This window comes from Phragmites australis, chromosome 13 (genome assembly GCF_958298935.1).
Source record: "Phragmites australis chromosome 13, lpPhrAust1.1, whole genome shotgun sequence".
NCBI classification, from domain to species: Eukaryota; Viridiplantae; Streptophyta; class Magnoliopsida; order Poales; family Poaceae; genus Phragmites; species Phragmites australis.
In genome coordinates this window covers 24,663,228-24,677,653 of record NC_084933.1, presented here as the reverse complement: position 1 = coordinate 24,677,653, position 14,426 = coordinate 24,663,228, and the positions used below count along the sequence as shown (strand labels likewise).

The following is a 14,426-nucleotide window of genomic DNA, read 5'->3' as shown; positions in this document are numbered from 1 at the left end:
TGGAGGAAGCAATCTGGGTACACGATGTCCCATTCAGAGGAAACCAAAGCTTGGTCCAGTCTCACAAGGGTGGGGGAGGAGCGTTCGTTGGACCAAGTATAGCGTCAACCAAAGAGATGCAAGTCTTTAAGCTCTTGTCCCGTGATGAAGCACCTAAACCGAGCAATTGAGCACCTGTTAAGATTGGTGTTGCTCTTATCTATCGCAGAGGAGATCATATTGAAGTCTCCGATGACGATCCAAGGCTCAAGTAAGTGTGCTCTCACACCGACAAGCTCGAAGAGGAAGCAATCTTTTTGACTTTCATCGTTTGGGCCGTATACTACAGACATGTGGAATGTCTTGGACAGGGAGGTGATCAGAACATTGACGGAGTATCGAAGCACCTGAACAACAGTAAGCAAAAAAGGATGCCTACAAGCCACGATCACACCTCCCCTAGTACCATTTGCAGGTAGGAATGAATAACCGGAAACTACAGGACCACATGTCTCGTTTATATGAAAACAATCAACAACCTCAAGCTTAGTCTCGAGTAGACACACGATTGAGGCATTGTGGTCAGAGACCATGGTACAGACGGCGTCCCGACGGGCCTTGAGGTTAAGGCCACGGACATTCCAGCTAATTATGTTGAAATTATCCATGCAGTGAGCAACAACCAGAAGCAAACATCTAGCAGTCCTGAGACTCCGTCTCAAGTGTCACAGACGTGATAGGAATAGCTTGGGCTGGGAAGAGTTCTTGAATTGCCCGCAAGTGCTACTCAGCTAAAGGTTGCTCGAAGAGCTTGATGCCGTTGCGGCGGAGTGGTCTCGTTGTCGCTAAGAAGACCGAGGTAGCACAGAAGCAGGATTTCACCATGCTTAGAAGGCTTGACAGCAGAAAGGCTGGATTGAGCGGCCAAGCAGCTGCTACGCCATGGGGCGTGGAAAGGACACGGGGTGGAGATGTCTCTATGGGACAGAGTAGCCAGAGGTGAGGGGATCTCCCTCGTGAGGTCCTGGAGGAAGGCATGCACTGTCGTGGCGTCCGCACAAGGCGCAGGAGTGGATGCAGCAGGTAGATATTCGTTATCGATGCCAGTGACTGGAGAAATGTCCTAATGGCACGACGCAGGCAAGTTGTTGGCCTCCAGGGGTGAATTGTTGGTGGTCCGACAAGCGGTTCTGAGGTGGGAGCATGTCCGATGAGCAGCTGCACGACGGCCGGAAAGTACCTTGGGTCGGTAGTGGAGGCCTATTGAAGGTGTGCTACGCGGGGAGCAACCCATAGAGGCCACGAGAGAAGAGGCCATGCCCAGCCCAGTGTTGAAATAGGCTGATCCAGGCACTGGGTTAGGCTGAGAAGCGTGGACAACAGACTCGGCGCAGCGTTTGTGTCGAGAGTACACCAGAGAGATGCATCGACTTGCCAAAGGTCTGACATGAACTAGGAGGTCCACTGAGTCATGAGGGTGGAGCTCACAGGTCATAGGGTCAAAGGTTCTCTGGTAAGCGAGGTCACGGGCAAGGGGTGAGACAGCAATAGGGTCTGGCGCCCTTGTCTGAAGCACACCGAAAGCTGATGGCACGTGCGCCATGCCTGCGTACAAAGACGTGTGCGAAAGTTGCACCTTGGGAGTCAAGACAGGCATGAGTTGAAAGCAATGGCCACAGAAGTCGAGGAAGAGTGCAGGACTCTGGCAGCCCAACGAACACCGTGAAGATGGTTGTGTGCCGGCGAGGAGGCTTTAGACGGCATGGAACGAGCCGCCGTAGTCCGTGGCACCATGGAAGGAAGCATAACGGGCTGAGTAGCAATCGTCGTAGTTCCAGATGTCGCATGCCTAGAAGCCACAGTGACGACCGCCGTTGATGGGGCCACCGCGATCCGGGTTGCCATGTTCATGGCCGCTGAGGGCGGTAGAGGTAAGAACGACAGCCTCCTCCCAGGTGGGAGGCTAGAATGTCCCATGCCACTAGGAAGATCCCCGTCAAGGTCGTCGCCCCCGTCGCTAGAAGAGGTCGCACTGTCGCTGCTGGAGGACGGAGGGGCTCGGTACTCCACCAGGGAGGAGAGGCGGATGGAAACGCTTAACAAAAAGTCCTTGTCTCCATGATAAGTGGTGGAATGCTACCGAATAGCTGCTGCATATCTGGATCGTCATATGAAATGGTAAGGCTAGGTTCTACCACCTCCATGGTAACCTGGCTAGGGATGGCCTCTGGGTGATCGTACCAAGCGACAATGCAGAACACAGAGAAGTCCGCCCGGTCAGCAATGACAGAAGTATCTTCCAGGCGCTCGACCGAACAATGGTGGCCGAGTAGGTATTGAACAGTTGAGATGGACCAAGTATGAGGGGGAACGCCCTGAAAAGATACGACAACGCGGTAGGCCAAGGCTCCACCAGAAGCATAGGCCAATCTCGTCCATGGTCCAAAAAACCATAGGACGTCAGGGGACGACTATCTGTCGCTTGCCGCCAAAATGGTGTCGCGAGCTGACTGAGAACGGCAGACGATGAGAAAATTGTTAGGGAAGAAAGACGCCACACTGAACTCCTCCGCGGGGACACCAAAGACGCCCGTGATGGTGTTGGACAACTCATGGGCCTTGAAGCCATGACGAGCACAATCAGCGTATTCGAGCAGCGCCCAACGAAGGTGGGTCTCCTCCGTGGCAAAAGAGTTAGACCATGGCACGATGCATCGCTCCGTCACCGACGTAGGGGGTGGGGTGACCATGAGCTGGGAGCGGGGTTGTGGTGCTACGAGGATCGACAGCGCCGGAGGAGAGCCAGGGGAGTGGACCCCATGGCCATCGATCCAGATGGAGTGGAGCCCCTTGGAGAGTGGAGCAGAAGAGGTGGGGTGGTAGATCCGGCCGCCGAGCGACTGGAGTGGCGTCATCGGAATGCACACGTAGAATCTAGCGACGGTGGCCCTCACTGTCGAAACCAGAGGAAGAACTCCACGCCCGCTTGCAATCTTTAGCTTGATAGCGAAAACCTTTGCAACGGAAATACCTGGGAGTTAGGCGACAAATGGCCCGACGGTATGTCCTTGAAAGGCAGTTGAAGTAGCGGCCATCGAGGACAGCCGGCAAGCTGCGCTGGCGGCATGCAGGGGCGTGGCGTACAGCGTTGGCCCTAGGCGCACAAGGGCAACGACGACGGGTGACAAGGGTCCAACCATCGTCAGCAGCTAAGGGCTGAGAGCGAGGCGGTGGCGGGATGGCCGGCAGCTGAGAGGGGGGATGAACAACAGGTGCCGCGACTCTAATAACTGGAGAGGGCGCCCTACTCGCAGCGGCCATGAAGGAAGAAGAGAGGTGGTGACGTAGAGGGAGAGCGTCCGTTTAAGGGAGAAATGACTTCCCTTTTTCTGTGGCAATCGACCGAATAGCAACAACAGCCAGCATAGGGGGTGGCGGCGGAGGCAACAGAGAGAGCTCGGACGAGGAGGCAGAGTATGGGGTGTCATGGATCCATTGCTGAGGTTTCGATTTGCCCGTGGAGGCAACAGGTGGAAGGGAGTGGCAAAGGGTGAGAGTGGGGAGGTCACCGAGGCAACCGGTTGGGAAGGATCATGTGGAGGGTGGTGGTTGGACGCCATGCTCGGAGTGAGCACCGGTGGAGAGAAGGGAGGAGGAGAGAGCTCCATCTCTCCCATCACTACCGAAGCTGTCTATAAGCTATCATAGTGGACGCAATGTAGAAATCAGTAATACTAAAAAATCAAAATTTGATTTAGACTCACACGAAAAAGAAGATTTAGAAATTCTTGGATTACAATCCTACAACGCAGTGACCTCGAAGCAAAAGTGAGGTCATATCAAATCCTATATTTACTAATTAGAGGCTCTTTTTGGTGCTCCATGTTAATTATAAGAAAATCCTAGAAATTTTCATAAAAAAGCAAAATATCCAACCGTCGAATTAATTGATTAACTAACTGTAACCATAAATCAATTACCAGATGAAACAACATAGAAGATTAAAAAACAAATCATAGAGTCCAGCCTCAAGACTACTTCTTGCCTTGCCTTTTCTTCCCTTTTTGTTATAGATAACAATTGTCCAACAAGATTACGTTAGCAAACTCCAACTTAGTTATGTTAGCAATCAACACACTTTTCCAAATCAATTATAATCAAACATTACAAAATTAAAATAATAGAATGCAAACATATTACAGATTACCACACAAAAATAATATCAAAGAATTTATAATGTATTTCAAAAAAATAATATGAGATACGGTGACGACATTAATAATAATAATAATTTCAAAAAATCAAGAAACAAATAAAAATCAATTTGCATAACACATAAAATGAAAATTATAAATTAGATCTATTCACAAATAATAAACATGATTCCAATATTATGAAAAAAATTACATTTATATTTTACATTCTAATATTTAAATATAAATAGTTGATGTATCTTAGCATACAACTATTATTAACATAAATATCTACAATTCAGTCGTAAGTTAAATTTTTAACCTGTACAGTTGCACGAGTTGATACGCTAGTTTGAGTCAAATCATGAACCAGATTCGGGACCCATCTCTTTTGGAGCAAAAAACACAAGATAAAACTGAACTATGTTCAATGTTCTACTGTTGGCATTGGGAGCTACTCAGGAACGCACTTCATCGCCTCATCAGGATTTTTTTTTTTTTTTTGAACGGGACCGGCAAGAGATTTGCCGGCTTGTACTAATATAGATGGAAAAAATAACAGTTGGGCAAGGGTTAGAGCCAAAAAGGAAAAGGAAGCCTCGCATTCTGTTGCAAGTGCGCCCGTCATGCTATGCTATTAAAGAAGTTAGCAGCTTAGTTAGGCAACTAACATTCCCCACAGGAGGGGAAAACAACCGTGAATAAACATCTTTCTAGCGTCACCAATCACCAGCTTTTCTGCTTTCGACTATCGAGTCTGATCGCATTAATTTGCAGATGAAAGCTTTCTTTTCATCTCTGCCATCTGCCACTCTCTTTCCATCAAACCGAATAGTAGAAGCAAAAGAGAAGATGGAAAGAGTGGAGCACGGCGGAATGCATTTATGCAGGCGTACGGTGCATTTAGGCAGCACTCGAACTCACTGACACCCCCTGACAGCACGAGCAGAAGCCATGGGGATAGCTGCGGCGCCTCCAATCCTGTACTCCCGCCGACGCCGCTGAGAGGGCGCAAGACACCGCCATGCCGCCGCCGCCGCGATGTCCTGGATGGCGTCCTTTAGATTTGGTCTCGATGGCCTAGAAATCAAACAAATGGGTTGCAACCTTGAGATAAAAAAATGTCATGCCTAAACCTTCCATGGAGTTCTTATGGGCCTAACCGAACCAAGCAATCTGAAAGCATAAAAAAAGCACAAGGAGTAATGACTGAAGCACGTCGGCAAGGTTGCCGGCGACAAGCTCGAATGGTCGGCGTTAAACACCATGAACTGCTTCATCCACGATTACTGTGCGATTTGCCCAGCCCTCTGTTTCTCCTTGCATGTCCTCTTATCTCACTGTGCATGAGAGGTGGGGTTCTCGGGGCCGCGGCCCGCGGCGTCGGAAGTGTCGTCAGGGACGTGGGCAATGTAGTCCAGTAGCTCAGCTGAGGTCGTTGGCGAGCAGGGGGGCTCTGCCCGCTGCCTCATGGAGCCCCTTTCGGAGAAGTAAGAGGAGGAGGAGGAAGAGGACTAAGCGGGAGATGAGTCTTTTTGGATTGCTTGCTGGCTCTGTTACTGTTGGCGAGCTTCGGTGAGCTAACAAACCAAACTGAGGAGACGGGCGATGCAGTCATTAGCTTCGCGCCATGGGCGGTGGCATTTGGCGAACCCACTTGGTGTATGGGTAGGCAGTCACGTATCCAAATTTTTTGAAAAAAAAATCGATTATATATATAGTATATATTACACAACTATAGATTAAAACTCACAAACTTAGTCTTCTATCGGCGACTTATCCTCACTTCCATATACTCCCATTGATCTATAATCCACATACGCATGTATTTAATCACTAACCAGTCTAATTACCCTCACTAATTTGTTTTCTCACAATCTTACTTACCCAGTCTAGAAATACTGATTGGCCACTAGCGACTCGGCGGAACTTGGGAGGCAATGGTTGGTGAAAGATTTCTTCAGAGTCGTGCACATATAAAATGTTGAATAATCCTCGCGTGTTCAGCTAGTTGAGCTCCTTAGAGTCTGTTAGTTAGCTTTACTTTTGTTTCGGCACCTTCAGCTAGTGGCGTCAGAATAGGACTTCATAGCTTTACTTTTGTTTCGGCACCTTCAGCTAGTGGCACACGATCACCTTTCTCGCCGCTATTAGTTCGGCCACTAAGGCCAGTTTGTTAGCATGTAATCCCTTATAAATAGCTGATTAAATCAATGGAAAAGTCACTCAGTTGTGCGGCACAAAAACACACTGCTTTCGGTCAGAGTTCTGAGCCTGAACTCTGTCAGTCTTCTGCACCCGTCCGCAGGGACGGAGCTTCCTTATGGCCAGAGGTGGCCATGGCCCCCCTAAGTTAGGAACTTCTCTTTAGAAAATACTAATCTTCATCAGCTACATAGTAACAAAAGCACCAAATCTTGTGTGAATTTGGATTTATCCATTAACTTGACCCCCCCCCCCTGCTATCTTCTTGAAGCTCCGCCACTGCCCGTCCGTAACCATTTTGAGTTCTCCCTGGTGATTTTTCAGTTCCTGATCGATTGTTTGAGCGAGCTCAACTCCAACATAAAGTTGGTGACTGGTGACCAAATTATACAATACCATGTTCATATAGATCATGGCGGACAGACCAACATATTCATATCCAGCGAATAGAAGAACCATGGAACTATGCAAATGTGCGTACAAATCCACTGTTATTCTTGTAATCGAACTCCATCATAACCCTAGTGATAACTCGCTAATTTACAGGTAAATCGTATCTAAAATTCATACTTGCGTAACGGATATGTACAGCTTCTTTTACGCAATTGCTAGCAGCCCTTGTAAACTCCAGGATGTTCACTTATCACTCACTAAGTACTACTACACCAGGAGCGATTGCTATCTACAGCTTATTTTATGCCAATGGTACGATCATCTCTCCTCTGTCATCAATTTCCAAACTTCTTTGGGCTCTTGTAGTACCTCAACAGCAGGGACCAACAGACGACACTTACGGACGAAGCTGCCATTGCAGCGCCAGCAACCCATGGAGGCAAGCGCAACCGGGTCGATGGGAAGAGCACCCCTGCAGCTATTGGTATGCCGGTGATGTTGTAGCCCAGAGCCCAGACATAATTCATCCGTATGCGGAAGAAGGTTTTCCTTGACAGATCGATAGCAGTGATCACATCCTCTAAGTTGCTCTTCATGAGGACAATGTCGGCCGCTTCAATGGCGACATCCGTTCCTGCGCCGATTGCCAGGCCTACGTCAGCTGAGACAAGTGCTGGGGAGTCGTTGATTCCATCGCCAACCATTGCAACTATTCTTCCAGAGGACTGCAAGAATTAATGTTCAAGGACTATAAATAACTAAATTACTGTAAGAGGAAAGCAATAAAGTAACGAAAGACAGCACCAAATATATAGCTCACCTGAAGTTCCTTCACCTTCTCAACCTTCTGCTCTGGTTTCGCTTCGGCAATAATCTTTTCAATACCAACCTCATTGCCAATGGCATTGGCAGTCCCCCAGTTGTCCCCAGTCACCATTATACTCTCCACATTCATGGACTTGAGGTACGATATCACTTCATGGGCATTTGGTTTTATAGGGTCAGATACGGAGATTATGCCCACAACTTCTTGATCCATAGCCACGACAATCCCAGTCTGCGCCTTTTCCTCTTCTTCCATGAGAATTTCAGAGGCTTCCATGGGGAAATCAATGCCTGATGATAACATAAAGCTCTTGTTTCCCACAATGACACTTCTGTCGCTAACTTTCGCCTTGACACCATGTCCGGTTACTGAAATGAAATCCCTTGCTTCAGGCCAGATGTGGCTTTCTTCTGAGTGGTACTTCTTGGCATGTTCTACTATTGCCTTCGCCAGTGGATGCTCACTGTTGACCTGAATGAGACAAGGATCCATGGAATTTGAAAAGGGTAACTTTTCAGAACATTGACAAAACATTTCTACCAAACAACATAACGAGAAACAATATAATTGCAGGACATACCTCTGCTGCTGCAACATAGTCATAGAAATCACGCAAAACCATGTTTTTTAGAAGCCTTGTGCTGACGACAACAGGTTTCCCGGTAGTTAATGTCCCTGTCTTGTCAAAAACGATGCAGTCCACCTATAAAAAAATGCGATCCAATTAATGCATGCCAACAATTTGAAACACTGTCTTAAACATGTGCATCCACATGGTAATTACTTATTTTTCAGACCTTATGTGCACTCTCAAGAGCTTGCCCACCCTTGATCAGAATGCCTTGCGAGGCACCGACTCCAGTTGCAACCATCACAGCAGTTGGAGTTGCAAGCCCTAAGGCACAAGGACAGGCGATCACCATAACAGATATTCCGAACTGAAGAGCTAGCTGAAAGCTATCCATAGAAGATGGTATCCATGAGTTAGGGTAGCTATGGAGCCTCCCCGCTAAGAACCACGCAAGCCAGGTAAGCAAAGAAAGAACGATGACCTGCAAAAATGTTGCAGATTGTTCAGTATTGATAAGAATGCACCCGTTGATTGGATTACAAGAATGCAACTGAACTTACCAACGGGACAAAGACTCTAGATATCTGATCAGCAAACTTCTGGACTGGAGCTTTTGCCATTTGCGCTGACTCTACCAGCCTTACAATCTGCGCCAGCGCGCTCTCTGATCCGACAAATGTTGCACGGACGTGGAGCACACCATTCTCGTTCACTGTTCCTCCAATTACAGTGTCACCCCTCCTTTTTGCCACTGGCAGTGATTCTCCAGTGATCATGCTTTCGTTCACATGGCTCTGGCCCCATATAACAAAGCCATCAGAAGCAACTTTTCCACCTGGGACTACTTTGATCACATCATTTTTCTGAATCAACCTGCTGTCAATCTCCTTATCTCCGACAACATTTCCTTCTTGATCATGTATCAGCAATGTTGCAGTTTCAGGTGCAAGATCCATCAGCTTGGCAATAGCCTCAGAGGTTTTTCCTTTTGCCAAGATCTCAAGGTACTTTCCAAGAAGGATAAATGATATGAGCATGGAACTAGTCTCAAAAAAATCAGTTGCCATGTAATCCTCAGAGGTGGCTGCTCGGAGAACCGAGTAAACTGAGTAGAAGTAAGCTACGTTAGTCCCTAGAGCAATGAGCACGTCCATGTTCGGCGAACCATGGCGCATTGCCTTGTACGCACCAGCATAAAATTTGCGGCCAATTACAAATTGGACTGGTGTCGACAAAATCCACTGCAATAGTTCACCAATGCTCATCATGTGGACAACCTTTTTTTCAAGCCCGTCCTTCAGCCCAGGGATGTGCATGAACACCATGGAGGTGAGAAACACAGGAATGGTGAATATTAAGCTCCACAAGAAAGACTGCTTGTATCGCTTGATTTCCCCATACCTACGCCGCTCCCTTCCATCTGCTTCTGGGTATATTGATGCAGTAATGTGACCAGATGTGGATGACTCAATGACTTCGATGAGGTCGCGGGGACCTGTCTGGTCAGGCTTGTATAAGATGGTGACCTTGTGTAACTCAGTGTCGACTTTTATGTCTTCCACACCAGGAAGAGCTCGGACAGAGCTTTTCACTAACATTATTGACCTCTCGTTGAGAACGCAGTCCATTTTGAGGTCAATCCTGCTCTGATCTTCTCCTGTGGTGATTAATATTGCTTCAAAGCCAGTTTCTTCCACTACATGGACCAGTTGGCTAGCAGCAACAATCCTGCGATCATAACGGATTTCTGCCTCTTCAGTGGCCAATGCAACTGAAGCTCTTTGTACCCCAGGAAAAGTTTGCAAGGCAGATTCAACTGTGCTTGCGCAAGACGTACAGGTCATTCCTTTTATATGAAGCCTGCATACTAGAATGTTCTTTTTTTTGACCTCCTCATCAATCAGCTTAGCTTCAAAACCAGCATCCTCGATAGTTTCCCTAATTTTGTGCTCCTGCCAAGGAAGCAAGGATTGAAAAACTTGGGTATTTGTTCTGTAAAAAAGTAACATAAAATACTAAATGAATTAAAATTTTAAATGGGTTTCAGGTGCACCGCGAAAAATCTACAAACTGTTGGTCACTATACACAATAGACAAAGTGAGCATAGAACTTGGTGTGATTACTACCAAGATTGTTCTGATCAACTGAAACCACTGTGATCTAGGGCGTTGAATAATGCAAACAAGAAAGAGCACAGTATGAGTTTTTTTAGTATGTAAAAGGAAGCATGCCCTAAAGCACAGTATTCAGGAGTAGACCTGGCACCTGTTCATGGTCAGCCCAGCCAGGCTAAGAGGAAAAAAAATGTGGGTGCACTTTCGCATATATTGCATCAAAAATAATATCTTGTTCGCAAAATAATACTAATATATTTTTCAGTCTCCTCCTGTGGTTCAGGCGCAGGAGTTCAGCCTTGTTGGGCGGGCCTTTCAGGCCTGTGACAGCTCAATGTTTGGAACAGGTCTATTCAGGAGAACATGAGAATTGATGTGGTTTATAATAAATGGATTGATTTTTCATGTATTTTTAAAATCAACTTTTGTGTGTAGTGACCAATCATCAAATGGTCCTTAGTTATCTGGAAATTTGACAGTTTCACAGCAGAATGATAATCTTTTTCCAATTCCTAGTCATTAAAAACTGCTATTGCAAAGGGGGGCACTATCCATGAAGAAAGTGGGTAAGTACAAGATCATGCACAAATAATGCTCCAAGCTATGAAGAGACGAGCTTATGCTCATAGTGGGATCACGACAAAGGTACTAAAGACAGCTTGGTGTTATACCTGAAGTAAAAATAAAATGGGGATTGAAAAACTTCCATATATTAAGAAAAAGATTTATTAATAAAAAGTATCTCAGTATCTAATTTGCTCAACTTTATCCATAAATGGAACTACTATATCCATGAAGACACCTAAGTACGCCAGTATTAGTGTAGCTATTACTGGAAAGTTAAAAGATATAGCAAGAATCGACAGCATCCAAATCATAGATGCCATGCAATAAGATTGTGTGTGAGCAAGCAACCACTTGGTTGAAACATGATATGATTTTTTACCCTAGTCCTACCTTAAAGTCACATGAAGCATCTCCCGTAATGGAACCAGAAGTGCACTAATACAGTTAAAGTGCAGGAAAATGACTTCCAATAATAGGAAAAAGTATCCCTTTCGTTCTAATAAATGCCAATATACAGGTGAAAAGGGTTATGCCTTGCCTTCAAAGTTAACAGCTCTTTTTCAAAAAGATATCCAGAGATTTTATTGGCGACAAGATTGCAGTGTCTGTATCCAAAAATGCGCCACTGATGGATGGAAGCAATTATGAGATTAGAAACGTGAGTGGCAAATTGTCCTTGAAAGGGACCATTTACTTCAAACTGAACAAACTAATAATCAGATGGGTGTATGGTCGCATCTAGTGGAAGAACACCAAGTGAACAGGTCACCAACATAGGGAAAATCTTTTTTAACACTGGTTTTGAACCTTAATTCCTTTTGCCACTTTGATTTCCCCTTTTGTCACGGAGCACTCTGACTGGAGTGTGGACCCAAACCCCATCCAGTCGCAAAAGGTCAAAAAGGGTAATGAGCTTTCGGACGAGTGGAAAAAGAACTTAGGACTATGAAACAGAATGCAAGATGGAACAGAGTAAGAGACATAAATTCAACAAGGAAAAGAACCCTGACATGTGTCAGCATTCCATTATGTGGGGATAACTGAAAAACAAAATATGCAACGATTTTAGATAGACACCCTAGTTAGTTAACTTTGAAACTATCTTCTAGGAGCATCAAGCAAATTAGCAATGACTGTTTTTATTTCTGTCTAAGAGCAAGAGCTCTCCGTGCTTGTAGTTGAAAACTTGCAAACAATAAGCAGGAAGCACCATTTTCCCTTTTCTTAAAAGAAAATAAGCCTGCAGCTCTGTGCACATCACAATATAATAACTAAGCATGTTTATGAGTTTCCAACCAGTTAACCATGTTTTAGGAGAGCACGTCAGTTAGCAGTTCCACATCAGAAGCAAAGCTGTCTACCTCTAACCCTCTAAACCGCATGAAAACAAATAAATGCAAAGAAAACTTCTCACGAGCCTTTTCATTTCAATTATTTCTCAACTTATATATGTAGCATCAAATCAATCGAGGCCACAGAACTTCTTCCTCTAGTAGTGATACACGTACCAGCATCTGCAAGTTTTTTTTTTCATAAAAACATTCTCTCTTTTTCCATTATCTAAAAAATCATTCTCTACGTTATGTCAAAATTATATAGCGAAATAACTGGATGAAGCGTCCCAAACTACAGTTTTAGGGTTAAATTATGTGCGAACTAACTTGATGAAGCATCCCAACCTACAGCTCTGCGTCATATCAAAATCATATAGCGAACTTACTGGATAAGACCCTTTTTGACAGGGATCCAGCTTCTAGCTCCATCTCAGATCTGATGTTTATAAGTTAATATAAAGTGGTTTAAGTATCTATTTTCAATCTAGAATGTAAATAAGATGACTCATTTAAACACCTACAATGTATCCTGAGCTTCAGCATTATAAATTTCTAGAGTTAGGAATATACAGCTCTAAGAATTTTGGAACCAGAGGCCTGCCAATACGCCCAAAAGCTTCTCAATCTACAGCTCTACGTCACTTTAAGATTATACGACAGAAAATTTCGCTCCGAAATTGATACTTAAATATATAGTAAACCTTTTGAGAAACCAAGTGAAGAAGTGTCTTGGTTTACATGTGATGTGGCATTAACAACAGCTGATGTGTCTTGAACTTGGTTAGCATATGTTTGTAGATGCTTGTTCTTGTTTATGTCTAACTTGAGTTGGCGGTGTTTGGAATTGACAAATTCTTCTCTGTACGTAGAAAAATTACATGCACCGGAAGTTTCAGTGTGAACATCGGATGTTCCGGTGTCCACTGGAAGTTTCGATGTGGGCAGTGTATACTCACCAGACATTTCTTGCAGAGAGCAACTTTTCGGATGAAAATGGAGATCAATGCACCGGAAGGTCTGGTGAGTGTGGTGACTACATCAGGGGGTATCACTGGAGTATTTTCAGTACTGAAGCAGAAATGAAAGCAAACACAGGATGGTCCGGTGATGGACTTTGAGAGCACTGGAGTATTTGTGTTGCGTTCTGTTGTGTTTATCCGGTAGAGATGCGTTAGGTGTTCAAACAGTAGAAGACTATAAATTTTTGTAAAAAAATTATTAATATATTTATTCACCTCTCTTAATCGTCGTTCTGGATACTACAACTTTACTGTAAGACACTAATAAAAGTTGCCCTTTCTGTAGGGCACTGGTAATTTTTTTCTGTACTGTACTACAGAAAAGAAAATGAGTGTCCTGCCGCAAAGAACTTTTTACAGTGTCCGACAGAAAATTTGACAACAAAATTTTCCTAAATATATATGTTTTATAAAGAAAAACTTAAAGAACGTAACCGAGCCGGTCGATCTGATCATCTGGAAGACTGGAAACCGCACCGATAAGAAAGGCCGAAAAAAAAATGTAACGCGCTTATCAAAGGCGAACACAGCAGAAGCAGAGAGCCGGTGCTCACCGAAACTAAGGCCGGGTAGAAGACGACCTGCGCGCGGCCCCCAAGGACGTCGACGGCGGCTTCGTGGATGCCCGGGAGACGCTTCACGGCCTTCTCCACCGAACCCGCGCATGCGGCGCACGTCATACCGGACACCGCGAACACCGCCACCTTTTCCTCCTCCTCCTTCTCCGCCCCCGCCGCGGCCTCCAGATCTCCGCTGCCTCCTTCTCCTTCTCCGGAGATCAAGGACGACCTCGGGCGCCGCGGAATGGACGGGTACCGCGGCCGCAGCGCGAGGTGGCGGCTCACCTCGGAGCCGCCGCCGTGGAAGCAGGAGAGGAAGAGGGCTCTAGTGCTCGCCGCCATTTGCCGCCGCCGGCGTGATGACTGCAACTATGGAGATCGGAGAGTCTCGGTTTGGTTTAGGAATTTGGTCGGGGCTATTGGGTTCAAACGGCGAATTTATAGCGCGGGCACAGTGGTGGTGGAGCCCAGCGCAAGCTTGCGGATTGATTTCGCTGGGCAAAGCAGAAAGGGCTAGCGGCTAAAACCATCCTTAAAATACTTATTACATTATACCTTATTTTTCTACTGTAGCAGCGTTATAGCACTGGATGTTGGAGATAAATTTTTAGTGCTACAGTAGACCGCAAAACACTGTAGTACGAAAAAAGTGAGATTTGAGGAC

General features: G+C 45.6%; 1 protein-coding gene across 1 annotated transcript; it reads right to left on the bottom strand.

The window, feature by feature from the left end:
* Positions 1 to 6,783: 6,783 nt before the first annotated feature.
* On the bottom strand, positions 6,784 to 14,183 carry LOC133889675 (copper-transporting ATPase HMA5). Its single transcript, XM_062330127.1, has 6 exons — positions 13,757 to 14,183; positions 8,728 to 10,119; positions 8,394 to 8,648; positions 8,177 to 8,299; positions 7,591 to 8,067; positions 6,784 to 7,495 (listed from the first exon to the last, which is right to left on the bottom strand). The coding sequence occupies exons 1-6, from the start codon at positions 14,102 to 14,104 to the stop codon at positions 7,106 to 7,108; spliced, it is 2,985 nt and encodes a 994-aa protein (XP_062186111.1). The 5' UTR covers positions 14,105 to 14,183; the 3' UTR covers positions 6,784 to 7,105.
* Between the last annotated feature and the right edge of the window lie 243 nt (positions 14,184 to 14,426).

Excerpts from the sequence above, each read along its gene's own strand:
- LOC133889675 (XM_062330127.1), bottom strand. The coding sequence starts at position 14,104 with ATGGCGGCGAGCACTAGAGCCCTCTTCCTCTCCTGCTTCCACGGCGGC. Across the intron at positions 10,120-13,756 it reads TCTACCCGGCCTTAGTTTCG|GAGCACAAAATTAGGGAAAC; the intron begins GTGAGCACCGGC and ends CTTCCTTGGCAG. Across the intron at positions 7,496-7,590 it reads AGAAGGTGAAGGAACTTCAG|TCCTCTGGAAGAATAGTTGC; the intron begins GTGAGCTATATA and ends TAATTCTTGCAG.